This window comes from Alligator mississippiensis, chromosome 3, assembly GCF_030867095.1.
Source record: "Alligator mississippiensis isolate rAllMis1 chromosome 3, rAllMis1, whole genome shotgun sequence".
Classification (NCBI taxonomy): Eukaryota; Metazoa; Chordata; order Crocodylia; family Alligatoridae; genus Alligator; species Alligator mississippiensis.
The window spans coordinates 68,197,004-68,219,873 of NC_081826.1; the positions used below are offsets into that span (position 1 = coordinate 68,197,004).

Here is a 22,870-nt window from a genome sequence, read left to right on the forward strand (position 1 = left end):
GTTTACTAAAAGCAAGAGCTATTAAATATTGGTATTAATACTAACTCTTATGACAGTATCTACTGATAAACTACATTATAGCAACAAGAGAACATGAGTATCACGTGCCAATGGGGGGAAAATGCCATGACATTGTATAAGTTTACATAATATTTCTAATGAAGTCATATGTTCTCCCTTGCACATCATACTTAACTCTTTTGAAAGTGAACTGTAGAGGTCCAGAAAATTCAGTCAACTGATTTTCAAGATACTTGCAACATTCACAATTTCCAACTTTATTTTTTTTGCTTGTTTAAACCCCCAAAATCCAGATTACACAGATATCATTTTTACAAGCAAATAAGGGGAATAAGTGTACATGTGGAATAAATTATTTTGAGTAACTTTAGGCAATTTCTTTTCTTAGCAATTCAGTAGGTGATCTGTTCACACATTCACACTCTACTCCAACAAAACCAAGACAGTGTCGCTTACTTTACCAGACTAGAAATTTTAATCTGATATCAACATTTACGAGAACCAGAATTACTGAAACCTCTGGAATTACAATAGTGTAAAACCTTTGAGAGAAGACTGAGTTTCTCAGTCTTATTGCGTAGATAATCCCCTTCTACAATAGACAAGATGCTTACCATATATTTAGGATTACAAGTTTTCACCAAAAGAATTTATCAGATTATTGTGAAAACAGTAACCAATCTTCTGGAATTTCCCTAGAAATGATATATAGAGAATCTTAAAACAAACAAACAAACAAACAAACAAACAAAACACTTGAGAACACATCACCCTAGGTTTACCATTTTTGTTCAACAGTTATATATCTTACTGCAAGTAGGCAGAGGGAGAAGATCACAACATGCATGACGATACACCTTGATATGACTTTTCTATTGTTGGTAGTAGGTTTTTTTTTTTTTTTTTTTATATACACAGCAGCTGTTCTGGTCTCTTGTGTACAATGAAATATTCAAATTCCATGGCCAACAAGTAATTCCTTGGCCATAAAAATGCAATCAGTTAGGGCATCTAAAATGCAACAAAGAAACTAGATATTACCGCAGTCATTAAGGTGTAACTGAAGTTGCTTAACTAACTGGAGATACAGGATTACTGTAACTGTGGTAAGGAAACATGGCATGTAAAAAGTGACTGCTCCTTTCACCCAAAACAGATACATATAGGATATTAGAACTTGCTTCAAGCATTACATTCACACTAACCTGGTTTCTAAGGCAGGCAAAAAACGACACCTGGGAGAAAGTAACGCTGGTTATGCATTAGCTCCTCCTTGCAAATACTGGTGTATTCAGATAACAGCCTGTAAGCAGTGTGTTCTTCAACACTGCTACTTCATTCCTCCACAGTAGAAGGCATATTGGCATGGTCAAAGTTGAGATTTTATTCTAAAATCAGCAGACTTTTGAAATGTAATTATAGCACTGGTCTGAAAAGGTACGGTCGGTTCTCTGCTGTAACAGCATTACTATGTCTCCGATTTTCTAAAATGAGTCCTTTCAGCAACTGACATGATTTCTCAGAGGCTTCTCTAGTCCAAACCCACTACCTACCACTTATGTAATATGTGAGATTCTCTTCCCCACCCCCTAAGGATATGGATCTGCCAGATAAAAATAATTTCCTATTCTTAAAACTTTTTATACTGATAATTGCTATGGCTTAGGAAGGTTGGAACCATTTCCACAATGGCTTGAGGTTTGCTAGAGAGAGTCCCAAGACTATAACGTTACCTCTGCAGCACTGCTGCCCCTGACATACCAAAGCAGATCCACTTAGCTCAAGCAGGGTAGGCAAGCTGTGTGGTAGACTGCCAAGCAGACCTGGTTTTCATTCTTAAATGTCATGAGATCACTTAGGTATCTCACTGAATACCTCCATTATCCAAAAATAATTCATTAGAATGGACTCAAGAGGCTACAATAATCATCTTCAGGCTTCTACACTAAGGTTAGAAGGTTAGCACTTTCTTTTTCTGCTTTATAAATGCTTAATGTTTTACGTAGCTTTGATCGCAAATTATGGTATATTATAAACAATTAAAATTCATAACTGTGGTATAAGTGTGGAGGTACATGTCTCAAAAGCTTAAGTAGCTGAGAATGCAGTTGAAGGATATAATGTAGTGTAAACTGCAATTTTAATTCTTTTACAATCCTAAAGGGACAAGAAAGATATTGGTACTATTTGTGCCCTATGGATAAACTTCCTTTATAAAAAGAGCAAAAGACCCCAAATATTTTTAAAACTTTATTTAATCTCAGACCCATTGCTATGTTACACTTCTTAAATTAAGGTTTATTCACTTCTGAAGTCAATGTTCCCATTTGTAGCTTGACTGTAAAGTGAGATGAAATGAGAGATGACTCTATGTCCCCGAAATCTGTCTCAGTTGGTCCAGTAAGACAAAACTGTAGTTAAAATTCATTTCTTCAGGGAGACATACAGACCATGATCTAATGTCACCCCTTTATTTATGAATTAGATATAAATATGAAGAATTAAAAGTTCATTTTTGTTCATTTGCAGTCAAACTGACACTGAATATTCTGCACTTTAACCAATATAATACTTAAACAGAGGATTTTATTTTGCACTGTTTTACCATGTCATTATGAGCATCACCTCTCCCTCCCTTCCTTACATCACCACTATAATAAGTACCAAACCATTTCCAGTTTTGGCTTTTATCAAGATTTTCCATCTGGAAGATTTTATTGTCACACCCCCTTCACAATTGACAAGATGCTTACCATATATTTAGGATTACAAGTTTTCACCAAAAGAAAAACTTTACACAGTCACTGTACATCTAGGTTGGAAAAACAACCCCCAAAAAACAACACCCCTCCAACTGTCCTGCATGAAAAATATGCCTAGAAATAAAGTGTAAACAAGGAGTGGGGAAACAACATTATTTTAAGAAAAAAAAAATCAAAATCTTCATAATGTGCCACTTTAAATGGGTATCAATTCCTCCTATATTTTTCAATCATCATTCTCAGTTTTTACCTACAGTATTCATTAAGGCAAACAGCTAATCCGTTTTTGAAGAGGTGCTGTGGAAATTGTGAACAAACAGCAAACATTTGGCATTAAAATAGGTAATACACATGTAGCCTCTAGTAATATACATTAAGCATTTTTTTCTTGGACTTCAGGATAATGACAGAAGATAAACATGCTAACAATGTCAAAAAGGTTTAAAATTCAGCGTCCAAGCAATTTCTAATAATGCTCCTGTAGTTTTCAAGCTCTAAATAGTATAGAATTTATGCAAATGCATTAAAGAATTCTAGCTTGGCAAATACACCCAAGCAGGTTATTAAACTATATATACAGAAAGTAAATGATAAATACAGAATTAAAAGAGTCCTTTCTGCTTCTCTTTATAGCCTTGAAAATTGACAAAAACTTGAGGACAGCTCTACGATATTAAACATTAGGTAACCACAGCAGCTGGGAAACCTAACTACACAAACTGATTAAAATACTCAGATGACTTTGTAGTGTTTAATACAATTCAGTTCGTAGTCAAGGGCACAAGACAACATTTAACAAAAATAATCACATCAATTGACCTAGAAATCAAATGTAAATAGATATGAATACAATCTCCAAAATCTGTCTCTTAAGTGAACATTAACCATTTATTCAAAGTTATACAAGAATTTGAAGGATAAAGTCTTCTCCTGCAACATGAAACCAACTTACAATAGTTTCATGTGTCAGTTGAGCTGGAGTGGGGGAGGGTGAAAGAACAAGTTAGTAGGCCCCATTCAGGCAGCTAGAAAGTAAAAATAGGCTCAACAGCAGCCTCCACCAGCTTGTTGTCCTCCCTGATTGCCTGCAAGTGTTGCATTAGTAGCAGCATGTTGAGGGCCAATTTTAATTCCATTTGCCTGAAATAAGAAAAAGTTGAATACAGAGTATAATTACTTTAGGCCATTTTAATATGCTAAAAGCACTGAAATAAGTTAGGTTCCTAAACAAAAATAAATGATCTAAAACAAGTTCTCTGTTCATTTTTGTGTGCAATAAGCCACAGCAAAATTCTATTAAAAAATATGCCTGGTATCAATTAAGGAAGTAAAATGGGGGGGAGGGAGGGAGGGGGCAGGGGAAAGAGGGAGATGCTTTCCTTCTTGTTTCCTTTATCTCCATTTCATTTCTGTAAAACAGTTCTGTATTTGAAAGTAAGAAAACAATCATTCAGCAAAAGTATTATTTACCTATAATTACATATAAGAAAAAGGCTTTTTAAATGCTTTTGTTAGAAACATATACTAAGAAAGAAAAGAAAAAAAAAAAGAAAATAAAAGGAAACAGAGAAAGAACATTTTAAAGTAGAAAGGAAGATAGATTCAAACCTCGACTGGTTTAATACAATGTAAAACTTTTCCTCTTTAGACAGCATTTCTTTCCATGTTGAATCAGCTGTACAGGCTAAGGGCATACGAGTGTTCTGTGTCATCAATAATTTCTATGATCCCCAAAGACATGGCTACTCGCCAAGAACCCACACACAGCGCAGCTCTTTCATTCATCAAACTCACACTTATATCTTAACCCTCACTCCCTCAAGTGGATTTTACCTAAAAATACAGCACTTTGAGAAAAGTAATACAGTAGCTTCAGAAATTAAGCTCTTAAGGAAACTTTGCGTCACAGTAAATCTCAGATTTATAGTGCTTGGCAGTTGTTCTGCAACAGTAGTAGCCTTGGGGTTTCTGGCACTAGCTCAGTATTGACAGCAGCTGATGTGGTTTCTTTTCGCTCTTTGACTCCTCTTTAATAAAAAGCATGCCCTATGGCTCATTGGTTTTGCCCCCTCTGGGCTGGTAGCAACTTCTTGAGGAATCAAGGAGCCAGACCTGGCATTAAGCCAAATAAATAGCACGGACTGTTGGCTCTTGACAGCATATTGCAATCAAAGCTCCATAAGGCACAGTAAAGCAGTCAGCTACTATATGCAACTCGACAGATACAATGAGCATGCCTTTTCAGAGGCCCTGATTACCATCCAATCTATATAGCATCAGTCTCTAAGTGAACAGCATCTCCTTAAAACCAACTCAAGATTATATGGCACATTAACCCTGAAGAATCTGAACTCTGAACAAATTGGATGAAAAATGTTAATGAGAATTTACAAACAGATACTTCTGAGAAACTGGAGTTTTGTTTTCAGAACCAATGCGTAAGGGTAAAGTTCTCTTTAGTCACAAGCCATTTAGTGCAACCAGCTGGGGTATTACTGAAACTCTGCAATGACATCTTGCTGATGTCTACTGTTACCCTAATTATATGTAATGTTTTACTTTGTAAACTTGTATGATAAGCAAGGGGCAGGTGGAACAATTTAATGCAGTTCTGTCACTTCCCTTACCAATTCCCAACATAGCAACATTGTAGTGACTGTCATTCTTATTCAGATATGTCAGACTGACAGCCCTGGAAAATGAATATCCTTATTCACAGGATTGGTATGGAATGGCTAGTGGCTGTGCAGAATTCCCTGTCGTCCTGTTAACATGTTTTAGCTTAGGACCTTGATGGGAAAGCTTAAGGGTGAAAGAAGTTTGTGTACCAAAGACGTCTTCAACTGTCAACAAGTGTGTCAAGCGCTAATCATTCAGAAGTCTTGTGGCAGAGGCTTTGAACAGGGGGTTGGGACAAGATCACTTCCTGAGGTCCCTTCCAACCCTTTCTATGATTCTATGATAGCTTTTATTAGATCAACTAGATATCTGCAAAATATGGCATTACTGATGTGAATACTAGTTCACTGAGAATTTGACTCATCCCACCAACGTATTTTACAAGAAGGTAGTGCAGGGGGGCACCTGGGAAACTAACTTGGTTAGAGGCATAAGTTTTCATAGGCAACGGCCAGCGTCATTAGATGCTACAAATAGGCTAATTATTCCTCAAATTTCACAAACATACAAACAAATTTCACAAACATACTGAAGAGCTATTATTTTAGATGATAGTAACCTGTTTTAAATTCAAACCAGCAATTTAACGACTTCATAACTTCCAAGCTATCCAAGGCCCTCTATTGCAAAACAATATGATGTGCTTGAGAACTGAAGGATTAGAGCATAAATTTTCTGTGGTTCAACATACAAAGGTTGAGTTGAGTTGAGTTCCAGCATTTGTTTGGTATGAAACCAAAACAGGCCATCATTAGCTTTACTTTGAGCAATTTGTATAGACAAAGTAAAGTAGCTAATATTTTACTCCTTGTAGAATCCAGTCACCTAAACCAGGATTTTTCAGTCATACTTTATACAATTCTTTCCAGTCTCCCTCCCCACCATCCCAATACTGGACAGCTCATGCAGTACATCTGGCACATTAACACGGTCTCCCCATTTACACAGTGGAAAATTATCTTTGAAAGCAGATGACACCATATGGAGAAGTGGATGAAAGTGGATTTTCTTCTCTCTTTTGAGGATTTATATGATTTTGTGATGCTTCATGGATGGATAGGGTCACTTATTTTAATCCATTTTCATCACAATAGCAGACAATTTTATGTCAAAAGGGATCTACAAATATTCTATAATAATGTGTTTGGGTTTTCAGTTAGAATTTTGTGATAAAACTTGTTCTACTGGATAATCCAAGCTCTTGTGAAAAAAAAGCAATGCTCTTGGAAAAAAAACCTGAACAAGAGTATGCTATCAGAATATGGTAAAAAAATTACCTCATTATTGATATCAAAGACTCCTTCTTGGATTTTCTCATAGATTTCCTTTGCAGTATTAATAAATGCCTACAATAAAAAAGGAAGTTTAGATCAATTTTGAGACAAAACAAATGGATACAATATGCTATTTAAAGTAGAAAAATATATATATAAACACATGAAAAGTCCAACCCTGATCTCACCGACTTCAATGGGAATCTACCACTGACCTCAACAGCAATAGGAATGAAGATGAGGTATAGTAACTCGCCTGAAGAAGCATCAATCACAGCCCACAAACACTGGTATTTTATAACAACAGCATCTGTATTATAAAAGCTGCTGTCCAATCATTACTAAGGAAAGTGGGTTTTAAAATATAAATTACTCTTAAATACTTTATTTCTGGCTCTTATGGATAATGTGGCAGATGGTTCTCCCCACCCTGAATATCTTTGTATCTTTGTAATATGTCACTCTAGATTAGAGTGCTTAGCAACATAAAACCACAGGGTACTTATGATGATGTTGATGTAAGGATGCTCTCTCTGTTAGACAAAACCTTATGCCATCATTTAATATTCACCTAATTTTAAGAATTTATCCTCTTTAATTAATCTTGTACATGCAAAGCTAGACAACTGGTTGAACAGTAAAAACAAAAGATGTAGGCTTTCAGAGAACTTAACTTTAAATTCAGAGGAAAGATTTGCCCAATAGTACATTTAAGGCCAAGCTAACATATTGTTAACTATAAGGATGTTAGTAGAGAAGGACTAGTTATCAATATCGAGATACAAAAAAAAAAAAAAAAAAAAAAAAAAAAAAAAAAAAAATCTTATCTTTTATTTTGCTTTATAGGTCAAGTAACTCCTAATAGGCAATATATAATTTAAGGCTTGATTGACAATAGTTAATATCTATACTCAATACTACAAACAAAAAAATCTCATCTTGAAATACTCTCCCTGTATAGTCAGACAAGACATGCTATTTTCTGCAGAAGTCCACCACATCTGATATGGATCTAATTCAAATATAAAAAAGTAAACAGGGTTCACAGAGAGGAACAAATCATACCTTTCCTCATTTCTACAGTGGAAGCATTTGACTGCTGAACTTGCCACCAGAGCTTTGTTTCCTAATTAACAGGACTGATATGTTTTCACCTTTAAAGGCCTTACAGCTCCCCAGAGTAATCAATCTACTGCAGCTCAATTACTGCACCAAGCACACACCACAGTCAGTGAAGGAGACTTGAACGACTGCGGCAGGAGTGGAAAGATATGAATATGCATAAACTCTAAGTGGGTGATCGAATCATCACAGAGGGTCATGAGAATTTGCAGCAAAATAATGAGAAGAATTAATCATTGCAGATTCACAAGGCACTTAGGAAGTGAGTACGTTTTTCAAACGTGTGTTAGAGTTGAGGAAAAAAATTGGCTTTCAGCCAACTACAAATTGATTCACACTCCTCAGAAATTAAAGTTCTCCATATAAAGAGGGCGGAACCCCTCCCCTACACCAACCCCCAAACTTATCTTTGCTCCTGATAGCACACCATTTATTGCAACATCCATATACATTTGACTAATTGAAAACTATGGTCAAAACTTCAGAATTAACACAGCTGGAATCTTTTATATGGATATTCACTTGCTCCCATTAGAGAAGAACATTAAGCAGAACCATGAAGTCCTGAAAATGTGTTATGATAACTTCACATAAACAAGCACTTAACAATTGGCATGTACAACACAGTCCTAGAATTCATTACTGAGCATGCCTACTTCTTACAGTTGTTAACTTTATATTTAAGTCAAAGAAAAGCTATTAGAGAGTTTCCAGCTATTAGTTTCCAGCCAAAGCTTTATTTTAGACACAGAAAAATGTGTGTTTATGGCAATGACATTAACTAAGACTTCTACCTAGGTTAAAAGTGTAAATCACTGTACTGAATTTGGATGGACTATCTCTGTGCTTAACTTATTCAGCCCAAGCTTAAGTACTTCACTGAACTACTGGTCTTGTTCCAAAAATAAGGAACAATTAAATTTTAATCAATCAATTATCTTTAAAAAAGCAAGTCACAGATTAACAGCTTGTTATTATGGTTCTGAAACACCAATTATTAGTACTAAAGCAGTTGTAGGCTGACATGTTACACTGGGAAATAACTAATTCAATCTATAATCTATAATTCAATTAAAAAGTTTTGATTTCTCAGAAGAAAAATATTTGTTAAAATATACCGTAACATGTATCCTCATTGGTACTGATTCAGAAGGAAAATTACTAGTCAGTTATGAAAGTGAAAAAATGTCTTACCCAGCAGTTAAAAAAAAAACCCCAAACCCTAATTTTTGTGTGGGTTCTGACAAATTCATATTTAAACTAAGATATACTTCAAAGCAAAAAAGGTAGTTTCTAGCGCACACATTGCTACAAGAATTGGAAACTCAAATACATACAATGCTTACTGAAAATTTCACATCCAAATAAATTCAATACAATCATTATCTAGAGCATGGGTGACCAAGATATGTCCCACAGAGCCACGTCATCTGGCTTGTGGGGCTCCCCATAGGTCTGGAAATTTGGGGGGAGCAGTGGCAGTATTAACTGCTGTGGTTCCCCAAAGGCACAGCAATTAACACTGCCTTCGCTTGTCCTGCCACCAAATTTCTGGCCTTGCGCACCAAGTCTGGCCTGCAGACAAGCTCCACAAATGCGTTGGGCACCTACTTATCTTGGGGACCAATACAATAAAATATACTGCGCTACACACAAGGGAAAAATGGGTTAATATGCTTTACAAGTAATGAACTCCCCTTTCTATTACCTTGGAAATTCATATCTGGATAAGTAACATTGCCTATATCCGTCTTTGTACTCACGTCAAGAATACATCCAGAGAAATTATTTTGTTTAAAACATTTGATATGGACTCAGATAATCTGGGTTCTAGCCATGACTTTACCACAGGTTAAACACATTGGGCAAATCACTTCTTAGTGGTTCACTTTTCCTATTTATAAAAGTAAGGATAATGGCACCTCTCTGCCTCTGAAGCTTGTTGCAATGATGAACCTTTTAATGAGGGTCTCTGCAATAACTATAAGGATGATTACTGTTGCAAAGCTAATAATTAAATGAATTATTATTGATTTTTAAAGGTCCATGAACACAATAATGGAAAAGTATTTATATTTCTGTTTTCATTTAATGAAAAGAACACTTCCTCTGCTGAAAACTCAAAAATGTAACAATGACATTTTCTGTTCATGTAACATGCTGCCATCTGGTGGTCATATTCAAACCGCATCACTGGAAATCTGAATGAACTGGCTGGTCAACTATCTGCAATACCATCACATTTATATCTTAAATGCTACAGTATTAGATGCAACAATGAAAAAATGTAAAAGTAAGTTACAAAATGCCAGCCAGACAAATATGACTTTTAGCCATATTTAGTTAAGATCTTAAATTAGTTAATTCCTGGAGTTACATTTCTCACCTTTCCCCCTCCCTCCATTAAATATTAAGATAAAACAGAGATGCTGTGGTATTAATGTATGACTAACTAAAGGGTGTGCTTCAGATAGTCACTGAAGCCAAATATATTTTCAGGTGGAAAATAGAGAAAAAATATAGCAAACTTGCATAGTTGTTGTCATTCATTATACCTGGTTAGTAGTACTACAACAAAATTCTTTTAAAGAGAATACCGACTTGTTAATAAGCCTGAAATGGTTTCTTTGATACAACTCAGATTCAAAACACTTTTAAGTCAGACCTTGCAATGAATTCTTGGTGGCTTGCCCTAGATCTGGAAACCTGACCTGACCAAGAGCTGGGGACCCAAACATTTACACACACTGCCTCACTGCTCTGTTTTCCAGTGGGGATGTGCAAGCTTCAGGTCCTTGGTCCTGGGGAAATCTGCCTGGAAGAATTCCAGGACTCAACTCAGGAACAGCTAGCCATGCAAGCATTTCTAGGTTCTTTACTATGGAGTCTAAAAAACATGATCAGCTAAGGGCTTGTCTCCTGACTCTGTAACAAGGAGCCTGAAAGCCCCAAGAACTTCAGCTGGAGCCAGGGTCCCCAGAACTTCCATGCCTCCTGTTTGCAGGACTGGAACAGGCTTCAGGATCTCTGGAGAGGCTGTTCTGGAAAAAAACTTTGCAACTTCCCAGTGAAACAGACATTTCTGCCAGTTTCACCACAATGTTCTCTCACCATTGAAAAAGATATGAATATCTATTTTAGTGAGGAGCTGCAAGGATCTGGGAGGTTGGCAGTACAGCACAATTAAAAAAAAAAACCCCAAAGAAATTAAATTTAAAAAATCTCCATAAAACTGTACACTCTGCTATTTAGCCAGTTCTAGTCTTCACAAATTTCCAATCCTCCCATAGTTTAAAAAGTACCATCCCATATTCAAGTCTTACATTTAAAACACCTAACATTACACTCTCAATTACACAAAACCCTCATGTTAAGTAGAATTTCACTAGCAAAATTAATACGTTGAATAGCTGTTCCCCTCTGATTAACATTTAAAAACAAAATCAGACAAATAAGCATATCTTAGAAGAACAGTATAATATGCTTTGAAAAAAGGTTTACATTAGGGAAAGGCTGAGTTCTAATAAGAATTTAGTCTAGTTAAAAGGCGTCTTTAAAAAAAAAGGTTTGAATCAGTTCTGAGTTGTCGTGTAGGCCACCTTACCTTTCATTTATGATTGAATATTATCCCTGTAGAAACCATACACGAATTGCTTACACGGATAATTAATATTATAAAAGATATTTTTCTAATGAGATATTTTTAGCATCCTCTAATGCAATTTAACAGCAGGAAACAAAGATCAGCATCACGTGACCAGTCAGTTCTCATACACCAGACCCGGTGCTCTAAAGACCAAATTGTGAACTGTTGGGTTTAATCTATTCTGAGATTTCATTGTAAATATCAAATCCACTATTAAGTCACTGTATTAATACACCACTGTGTTTAGAAGTCATAGTTCTAGTGGACTTAAGTCTGGACTTGGAACATCTGAAGCTACTAAAGTGTATACCCTTGATGGCAAATGTGGGACTTCTACAAATGGATAGCTGTAATGATCAATAAAGCCTCATTAATCTAAGGCTGTGCACAGGGCTAGGAAACCCATCTCATACAATGAACAAAAATGCCCACAAAAACAAACCACCAGAAGCCACACCAGAATACATCTAGCCTAGTGGCTCTCAACCCATTTAGACTCAAGGTACCTCTCAAAAGACTTGAGGTCCCCCTCAGATATTGCCAGCTCTTAGTTTTCTAAGAAAACCTATATGAGGTTAGAGATGGTGATTTCACAGATGAGATGAAACTGCATGTAGACATGAGCACTTATGTTGCAAAATTGAAGGCAAAATTCAAGAGGATGAGGAAGGTTAGAGGACAATGATGACTCAACTGTTCTTAATTAAAAGATATAAACACTAAAGAATGGGTTCATAATCCTAAAGGTGTCAACTGAAGAAAACCAAGATATTGATTCTTTGTGGGAAGATACCAGAATGCTACCTAGAGCAATGGTTCTCAATCTGTTTAAATTTAAGGCACCCCTCAGACAATGCCATTTCACTCATTCTTGGATTACAGAAAAAAAATTAAACCATTTTTCTATTGCAAAGAACTTCAAAAGACCATAACAGGTCAAAATATTTTTGATACCATGGATTTCTATTTGAAATTTCTAGATTGAATCTTATGAATCATGCACCAGTGTTTGCACATCTAACAGTGCTAATGTTAAGTGGCACCCCATAGCATGTTGCTAAAAGAGGAGAAAACTCAAGTAAGTGACAAAAAGAATACAGAGCTTTAGGCAGCTCCCCATCTTTTTCAATGGTCACTCCCTTTCTGAATTTGCAGTGCCATTTTGGGTCACTTTCTGGTCCAAGCCTCACTGTTGTAATCAAACTTCTGTGAATCTTGCAACCCCATTTATTACAACCCCCCCCCCCCCCCCCCCAAATGAATGGATGATAGGCAGAACATTTTCAGGATATCTTAAAATGAACCAAGTGAATGACCAAATAGAAACATATATCAAATGCCTACTACTAGAGCTCGTTATAGAATCATGAAACATTACAATGGCATAAGTTAGAAAAGCCAGCAGTAACCATAATACTGGAGATGCAGTTGGAGAGGATAACATTATTGAAGAGATGTTTAAAGCAAGTAACAACACAGCCCTCCAGATCATCTTTTAAAATAGAACATGGAATGAAAAAAAAATCCAGTACAATAGAAAGAGGGTTTACAGTAAAATTGCCAAAGAAGTGTGACTTTGCCAACTGGAATAACTAGAGAGAAATCACATTATTTTCAGCATCTAGGAAAATTACCGGCCAGAATGATGTTGCATGTATCAAAAAACAAACTGATCTCAAGTTGGGAAGAGTGAAGAAGGCAGCCTTTGAGTCATATTTTTTTTCCCCATGGGTATGGTGTACTAGCCACTTCTTGCAATAATCATAAGATCTTTGATAGACTATGCAGAGGCTACCTTAAAAAAATTGTAGCATACTTTGGAATATTAGTAAAAAATAAGCCAAATTAGATTTATATAACACTGAATGTGCAATCAGAGACTGTGATCAGTCAGTCAGTGACAGAGTAAAGCAAGAGTTCACCCTGGTCACTGACTAGATTTTGAAGGAAGTAACCATAGAATGCAACTGAATAATTTCAGGAACAAAAGGTAACAGCCATTTGATTGATCTTGATATTACTAGTGATACTGCCTTGCAAGGGCAGGGAGAACGGAAGGGAAAAAAGGGAAAACCAGGAAACTTTCTAGATTCCTCCCCCCGCCCAAGTTCATGAGAGTAGTGAGGGAGAGAGTGTGGCTGGGGCTGGGCACAGGACAGAGCCGCAAGCAGCTTGTCCAGGGGGCACAGGGGCTCCCATGACTGCATACACGCCTGGGGGAGCCATGGGTGGCACATGGCCTCTGGATCTGTGCGTGGAGCAAGGGCAGGCTGCTGCTGCGGGCTAGGGCCAGGGGCAGTGCTGGGCTTTTCCTAAACAGAGAGAGATGGGTCAGGGCTGTGCTCGGTGCGGGTGGCAGCACTGGGAGAGGGAGACCCCTGTAGCTCTCCCCAGGTGCCACCGTCACCCAGGTGGAGCACAAAACCCCTCAGTGGGAAGAGCTTGGCACCACCCAAAGTCCTAGCCCACAGCAGCAGCCTACCCTCACCTCACGCACAGATCCAGGGGGCATATGTCCCTCATGGCTCCCCCAGGGGTGCATGCAGCCGTGGGAGCCTCCCCACCTATGAACCAATCGCAGGTCTGTTCCACACACAGCCCCACTGCCTCCCTCACTGCAGGGGCCTTGACTGTCCCTTCCCTCCTCCCCAAAAGACTTATCAGCCTGATGCTGCTCTACAAACTGCTGAGCTGACCACGTACATGCTGCATCTGTGCATGCATGCGGCATTTACTGGTGACATTATTGGCCAAATAAGCCAAAAAAAAAAGATTGCCGATAACGTCAATTTTCCTTTATCAGTGCCCATAGATATGGACTGATGCATCTGCGCACCTCTAATGACTATAACATGACGACCTTGAAAAACTTTATGTAGGACAAGAAAAAAAGAAGTCCAACCATCAACGTGGCATTCAAAACCTTGAACAGACCTGGACACCAGGAATAAATGGTAGAAACTGGCGTTATACCCCTGAGAGCATGGCACGATACAGGAAAAAGACCTCTAGAACTCTACACTTCCCTGTTGCATAAGAATTTAGTATGCAGAAATAACTTAACACCAAAACTCTCTCCCTTACTTTTGGAGACTTCAATACCCATGCTGGTCACTTAGGCCTTCATATTTTATGAAGCGAACAACAACATTAGGTCCTGAAGTTTTAAATTTATTCACCAACCATGTTCTGCATTGAGAACTCCTGAATGTTCCTCTGCATGCGACCCTGCCAATGTACTTCAAATCTGACCAAATCTCTCTTACTCCCAGCTTCATTAACCTGATGTGGTATTGGTGTACATTTCTTTTTCCTTTTTTAAAAACAAGGTAAAACAGTGCACCACCAGGCAACTGACTAGTGCTTAGGCTGTTCTAATAGCCAACCCATTTGTACATCCACATTTATGCCAGTCTTTATAAAGTAGCAAAAGCTACTGTGTTGTCAAAGTCTGCTTTTAAATATTTTTTCCGTTTTTAAATTGACAAAAGGCACACACAATAACACTTTAGTCCCCCCCCCCCTTTTTTTGTGTGCCTAAGTTAGAATTTTTGTGTTTTAAACTAAAGGCTCAATGTGTCCGCTTCCAAGTATTTCTTAAGCTGCATAAATATAATTTATATAAAGGTTGCCTACATAATTTGTGGGGTGGGGGAGGCTTCAGTACTATGGATCAAGCCCCCAATTTGGGAAGTCAACCACACTTATTTCTATATTACTAAATGGGAAGGTGTCTCAGATAAGAGGAAGGCATCCTCTGCACAGAAGACATGCAGAACCACTTTGTAGATGATATATTGGCTTGTGGCACAGTTATGGTGTGCCAGCTTGGTTCAATAATCAGTTTGGAAATGTATTTGATAAATACATAGATTGGCAATGAGAATGGTGTATATCTGCTCAGCAACTTATTTTAATGTGAATTAACTGAGGTTGTAACAATCCAACAGACATAAGAAATCACAGAAGTTAAATATTACAGGTTTATTAAGTCAGGTCTGTTCCCTTGGTCAGTGCAGAATCCAAGTTTAGGAGGGGGAGGAGGGGGGGTACTATTCCAAACTTTCTTTTCCCCAGTCATTAGGATTCTACCAATTCCTGTGGAAAATTAATCTAAAAGTCACCACTAAGATAAGTGCTCCCACAAGGTGGCCTACATTTCTTTTGCTTAATTTAATCTCATTAATTCCAGCTGGATCACCTTAAAAAAGTTTCTCACCCTGCTTGGTGCTTACATCATTCAAAATACCTGTAGACTGTCCTATCACCCTTAAGTAAACAGAAATTTTGAGTTTAGAGGGCTTACTGGATCTGTCCTTTAGATCTTTATAATTCCTTTTTTTTTAATTAATACCTTCAGGTCAGTAATCTCTTTTTTGGACACCTTCAAATTTTTTGATGTCTCTTTAGTGCTGTGTTTCTAACAAAGTACTTGTTCTGGGTACCCAATCTCAATAATGCTTTGTGGAAGCACTATATTTACCTCCCTTGCCTATGATGTGACAACTTTTGTTTATGTAGCTCAAAGCAGCACAGACTGCTCATACTTCATCAATTAAAAAAAACAACCAAAAACTGACCTGTTTTCATACCTTGTGTACACTTCTGTACATACTTCCCTTTAGTAGTTCCTGAATCTATTATCTTGTTTTCATAAACCAGTCAAAAGTTGTAGTATTCCCTGCCCACATTTTTTACTTCTCTAGGTCCTTTTAATTATTTTCCACTCACACCGTACCTTAATTTGGCATTGTTTGCAAATATCATTAAAATAGAAGTTTATCATTTTTATGAAACAGGATAATTTCCAGCAATTTCTAAAGATTTCCCAAAAAAATCAATATATTCATAACAATCAGGAACTCTCTTAATTCTCCCCAGCCCAAGAGACAAGCACCTAGAGCAATATATTGTCAATGAGCAAAATACATCAACCCCCATCAAGATGGAATCCAAGGATGAGGAAGTAGAAGGATTGTGGGTTAGGCTACATGGGGGGCAAGGAGAAAGGGATTTGGTGGTAGGGGTCTGCTACAGACCCCCACATCATGGGGAAGAAAGAGATTCGGGGCTCCTGAGGCAACTCTTGGAGACCATAAAAGCTAAAGAGGCGGTAGTCATGGGGGACCTAAACTACCCGGACATTTGCTGGGAGTCACAGACAGCAAAGTCCCACCGCTCACGCAGGTTTCTAACCTGTGTACAGGACCTCCATCTGACACAGGAGGTACATGGTCCCACTAGGGGGAATGCCATACTGGATCTGGTAATGGCAATGGGGGATGACATGGTAGGGGACCTCCAGATCGGTAGCCATCTGGGGGACAGTGATCACCTAATAATAGAATTCACCATAAGATGTCGAGTGGGTAAGGTAACTAGTAGGGTGAAAGTGCTAGACTTTAGGAAGGCTGATCTCAATGAACTCAGGCGATTAGTCAAGGATGCACTGCAGAGTAGGAGTTTTGAAGTGATGGGAGCCCAAGAAGGGTGGCTGTGCCTTAAGGAAACGATCCTTCGGGCACAAAGCAAGACGATCCCCGAGCGAGGCAAAAGAGGGAAAGGGGCCAGGAGGCTTCCCTGGGTGACCACAGAAATCCAGGGCAGCCTAAGGGCCAAAAGGGGAGCACAAAAAAAGTGGAAACAGGAAGAGATCACTAAAGACGAATATACCTCCTCTGCTTGTGCTTGTAGGGAGGCAGTTAGGCGGGCCAAAGCTACCATGGAGCTGAGGATGGCAACCCAAGTAAAAGACAATAAGAAATTGTTTTTTAGATATATAGGGAGTAAAAGGAAGGCCCAGAGAGGAATAGGACCCCTGCTAAATGGGCAGAAACAATTGGTGACAGACAGGGGGGACAAGGCTGAACTCCTCAACGAGTTCTTTGCCTCAGTGTTCCTAAGTGAGGGACACAACAAGTCTCTCACTGGGGTTGTAGAGAGGCAGCAGCAAGGCGCCAGACTTCCATGCGTAGATCCTGAGATGGTGCAGAGTCACTTGGAAGAACTGGATGCCTTTAAGTCGGCAGGCCTGGATGAGCTCCATCCGAGGGTGCAGAAGGCACTGGCTGACATCATTGCAGAGCCACTGGCGGGAATATTTGAACGCTCGTGGTGCACGGGCCAAGTCCCAGAGGACTGGAAAAGGGCTAATGTGGTCCCCATTTTCAAAAAGGGGAGGAAGGAGGACCCGGGCAACTATAGGCCGGTCAGTCTCACCTCCATCCTTGGTAAAGTCTTTGAAAAAATTATCAAGGTTCACATTTGTGACAGCCCAGCAGGGCAAATTATGCTGAGGGGAAACCAGCACGGATTCGTGGCAGGCAGATCGTGCCTGACCAATCTAGTCTCTTTTTATGACCAGGTTATGAAACGCCTGGACACAGGAGGAGGGGTGGATGTCGTATACTTAGACTTCAGGAAGGCCTTCGATACGGTACCCCACCCCATACTGGTGAACAAGTTAAGAGGCTGTGACGTGGATGACTACACAGCCCGGTGGGTGGCGAATTGGCTAGAGGGTCGCACCCAGACAGTCATGGTGGATGGGTCAGTCTCGACCTGGAAGAGTGTGGGCAGTGGGGTCCCGCAGGGCTCGGTCCTTGGACCGATACTCTTTAATGTCTTCATCAGTGACTTGGACGAGGGAGTGAAATGTACTCTGTCCAAGTTTGCAGATGACACAAAGCTATGGGGAGAAATGGACACGCCGGAGGGCAGGGAACAGCTGCAGGCAGACCTGGACAGGTTGGACAAGTGGGCAGAAAACAACAGGATGCAGTTCAACAAGGAGAAATGCAAAGTGCTGCACCTAGGGAGGAAAAACATCCAGCACGCCTACAGCCTAGGGAATGACCTGCTGGGTGGCACGGAAGTGGAAAGGGATCTTGGAGTCCTAGTGGACTCCAAGATGAACATGAGTCAGCAGTGTGACGAAGCCATCAAAAAAGCCAATGGCACTTTATCGTGCATCAGCAGATGCATGACGAATAGGTCCAAGGAAGTGATACTTCCCCTCTATCGGGCGCTGGTCAGACCGCAGTTGGAGTACTGCATGCAATTCTGGGTGCCACACTTCAAGAAGGATGCGGATAACCTGGAGAGGGTCCAGAGAAGGGCCACTCATATGGTTAAGGGCCTACAGACCAAGCCCTACGAGGAGAGACTAGAGAAACTGGACCTTTTCAGCCTCCGCAAGAGAAGGTTGAGAGGCGACCTTGTGGCTGCCTATAAGTTCATCACAGGGGCAAAGAAGGGAATTGGTGAGTATTTATTCACCAAGGCGCCCCCGGGGGTTACAAGAAATAATGGCCACAAGCTAGCAGAGAGCAGATTTAGATTGGACATTAGGAAGAACTTCTTCACAGTTAGTGGCCGAGGTCTGGAACGGGCTCCCAAGGGAGGTGGTGCTCTCCCCTACCCTGGGGGTCTTCAAGAGGAGGTTAGATAAGCATCTAGCTGGGGTCATCTAGACCCAGCACTCTTTCCTGCTTAATGCAGGGGGTTGGACTCGATGATCTATTGAGGTCCCTTCCGATCCTAACATCTATGAATCTATGAATCTTGACCAAAGAGAATTACCTAATTCTGAAGAACCCTGACAGATGTTAATTTAAATCGCACAACGGGATCTAATCCCAGATTGTGTTTGCCAGGGCAAAGGGGTCCCAAAATGGAGACCCAGTACCAGATCCAGCTGATCGGCGGGATTGGACATGTGTCCCAAACCCATGGGCTGCCCCAAGTGCCACCCTGTAAGGCAAGCTCTGCAGCTTTAAATGTCCTGGTGTTTGGGCTGCACTGCATGCCTTTCAAGGGGCAGGAGGTGGATGTGTCTAGGACCCAGGGCTGTCTCTAGGTCCAGGACACAGTAGACCAGGCAGGATGAAGCCCCCTGCCCAGGACACAGCTGCACCATGACCTGTTAAAGGTGCAACCCACAAGCTGGGACATCTAAAAGTTGTAAGGCCTATATGCATCATGTAGCTTTAAAATGTCCCAGCATGTGGGCAGACAATGTCCTTTGGGTAAATCTTGCGTCTTTTATTAGACGAACTAAAATAGTTGGAAATTCTCCTTTGCAAGCTTTTGGGTAAAAACACTGTTCTTCAGGCAGAGGGAGTGTCACAGCTACAACCAACACCCCAGCATGTGGGCTGCACTGTGAGCATTTTAATGGAAAGGGGAGCCCCAGATCTTGGGCTCCCCCTGAACCTGCAATGTTCACAGGATGCACATGCAGCTGGGCTGCACATGGTCCAAAGTAGTCCTATTTTGGAAAAGTTTCCCAGTCTCAGACTCTTACTCTAACATCATGTCACACCCTGAAATTAAGTGTGATATGAAGCACTGATGAAAGGGACCAATCATGGGGCAGCCCCCGGATCCAGGAAGCAGATGACACCATCCCTTGAAAAGCATACACCCTAGCTGATACACCAGAATATATACAGTTGCAGGAAGTAGCACTATTTAGTGAACATGATCCATCTTACCACCTAGTGCTATCTTAATTCTGTTTATGTAACTAAGGGTTTTTCCTTAAAGCTCCACTCTTGAAATTAGGAGGCACATGTGGAGGCAGCCTGGTTTAAAGTTTGTATCTAACTTCCCTAGACTAGACAAATGGCACTTCTGCTGATGCTTCTGGGAGCAAGGTAGTTAAGGGGTCTTTTTAGCTTCCCTGAGGTGAAGTAGTTTTGCTTTGTGTTTCTCTCTCATAATAAGAGGTGCATTAGTTAGGGCACAACTAGAAAGGTATTTTTCAACAGTACGTAAGGGATGCCAAAATCGAAATGAACAGTCATTACAGTGTGCTAGCTAACACAAAAAACCCTAACAAAAGGAGAGGTAAATGGTAAAGTTAGTTAAAACTCTCTTCCAGTATTTTATATGGGGCTTTTCTTCTGGGGGAGGGGGGGGGGGAGGAGAGCAGAAGGGAAGCAGACATTTTTGATTTTGGAATATTTCAGAATTGGAGGCATCCCCCTCTGTACTCCACCAATACATGTTTACTAGGCATGCTATGAAAGGTAGAAATTAAAGTCGATCCATATATATTTGTAGAAAACCATCATGGCACAAAGGGTAATCTCTACATTCTCAGTAACTTAAGACAACCTACACTACACTGTACAAACAGTTTTTAAATTAAAATTAATATTAGGGTTTCAAGTAATTTTAAAAAGGGATGAGTAACAGAATTCAAAATGGTGCATGTAAAAGAATGTGGAATTTAAACGCATAAGCATTAAAGGACAGCAACTTAAAATCAACCATTCTATTAAAAGATTATCAACAGAAATGTTAATTACCTCCTCTACATTAGAAGCAGTTTTGGCAGAAGTCTCCATAAAGATGAGTCCATGCTCTCGCGCAAATGCTTCACCTTCTTCTTTTCTCACTTCTCTTCTAGATTCTAAATCACTAAGATGACAAAGCAAGAGAGTTACTTACTTGAATGAGACTATACTGCAAGTAGTAACCTTTAGAGATGCTTCTAGTCATGTCACATTCATTTGCATCTCATCAAGGGAGCCATTCATACTTGTTAGAATCTTTATTTGAAGTCAAATTAGTAGAAGTACAGCACCAATACCATAAGGGATACTCTTGGCTAGGTACAGAAATTATACGTTAGCACGTATAAGCGTTTGGAAACCAGCCTAAACCTGTAGCAGAACAGAAATTCAGCACTCATGGACTAGTTTCAAAATGACAGAACCCAGTTTAAAACAGACCTGGATGGATGCAGTATCCGATTTAATCATTTTATATTAGACCGGTTTATTGAATTTCTGTTCCAGATCCCCTCCCAACTCAAGTAAGGTTGCAGTCCCCCAACATCTTAGAATGCTTTGCGGTCCCCTGCTAACCCTCCCTTTCAGTGCAGGTGGGCTAGTCTGCAGCAGTGCTTTTCTGCTCTGGCTGAGCCAGGTTGGTTCTATCCCTGGGCTGTCGTGGAGCTGAGGCAGCAAAGCCTCTGCTCCCCAGCCTGCATCTTACCTGCACCTGTCAGCCAGGTGGGGTAGTGGGGGGGGGAGGCAGGGAGGCAGAGGAACAGAACCCCCCACCCTGGGGGGGTTTCCCCCCTAAGCTGGGGTCTGCACAGCTGGCAGGAGTCCTGCACTAAGGGGGTTTTTGCCTGGCCAGAATGGGCTGCGCAGCCTCCTCCCTCCCCCTGCAAGTCACTGCCTCTGACTTGCAAGGGGGGTGGGAACAGAAAAAAGCCCACAACCTTGGTCCCAGTCCATCCCTCGCCCACCCCCACCCCCAAGCTGGGTGGCTGCCCAGCTGAGGGGAACCCCAGAGCTGGGGGTTCGCCTAGCTGGGGGAAACCCAATGCTGTGGGGTCTCTCCCCCACACCTGGTCAGGCTGCACAGCTCTTCCCCCCATGAGTCATTACCTCTGACCTGCAATGAGGGGGAGGGGAGAAGGAAAGGGAGAGGGTTGGGGAATGGAGCACCCTGCCCTGGTCCTAGCCCCCTGGACCTGGGGTCTCTGGGACAGCGCCCTGCTTGGGGGAGAGCCCCATGGCATGGGGCTTCTCCCAGCTGTGCAGACCCCAGCTTGGAAGTGTTAGAACCAGGGCAGGGGGCTCCATTTCCACACCCCCCCACAGGTCAGAGGCACTGACTTGCAGGGGCAGGGCTGTACAGTGTGACCCAGCCAGGCAGGGGGAAAGCCCCCATCACATGGGTTTCCCCAAGCTGTGCAGACCCCAGCTTGGTGGGACTGGGACTAGGGGTGGGGGCTCAATTCCTGACTTCTCCCCCCACCCTCCAGGTCAAATGCACCAACTCATGGGGGTGGAGCTGCGCAACCTATACCAGCTGGGCAGGGGGAAAGCCCCCACCATATGGGCTCTTCCCAGCTGTGCAGACCCCAGATTGGAGGGGCTGGTACTAGGGCAGGGGCCTTTACTGCCCCCCCCCTCCACTGCCACAAGGCTGGGGAGAGATTCTGTGTTGGCTCCCTCCTGCCTCCCCCTGAAAGTAGGGGGTTGGCGGCATGTGTCGGACAGGCAACCATGGATGGCCCCAGCTTGGCTGGGGTCAGCTGCTCTTGGCAACATCTGATAGGCTGGGATGTGTGTGGGAGTGCCTCCCACTTTCTGGCCTCAGCCAGTACAGGCATCTGCCTGCCTCCCCCTACCAAAGAGCGAATGCAAGTTCCATTCGTTAATGGTAGAGGTGCACAGATACGTTGGTCCCATATCAGATCGGCACCGATATAATGAAAATTGACAGTATCAGCAGTTGACTTTTTTTGGCTGATGTGGCTGAATGTCACCAATAAATGTCCCCATGCATGTGCGCAGCTACAGTCTCAGTACAGCATGCAGACTGCCAGGAGCGCAGCCCAG

The 22,870-nt window shown here is 40.9% G+C and overlaps 1 protein-coding gene across 1 annotated transcript in view; it reads right to left on the reverse strand.

The window, feature by feature from the left end:
* Window positions 1-251: 251 nt before the first annotated feature.
* RAB2A (RAB2A, member RAS oncogene family) overlaps window positions 252-22,870 on the reverse strand; it is an 82,863-nt gene continuing 60,244 nt past the window's right edge. Inside the window, exons 6-8 of the mRNA XM_006270725.3 lie at window positions 20,819-20,930; window positions 6,740-6,808; window positions 252-3,923 (exon numbers count right to left, since the gene is read on the reverse strand). Coding sequence (XP_006270787.1) covers window positions 3,828-3,923; window positions 6,740-6,808; window positions 20,819-20,930 — 277 coding nt within the window. The 3' untranslated portion in view covers window positions 252-3,827. The remainder of the gene's footprint in view (window positions 3,924-6,739; window positions 6,809-20,818; window positions 20,931-22,870) is intronic.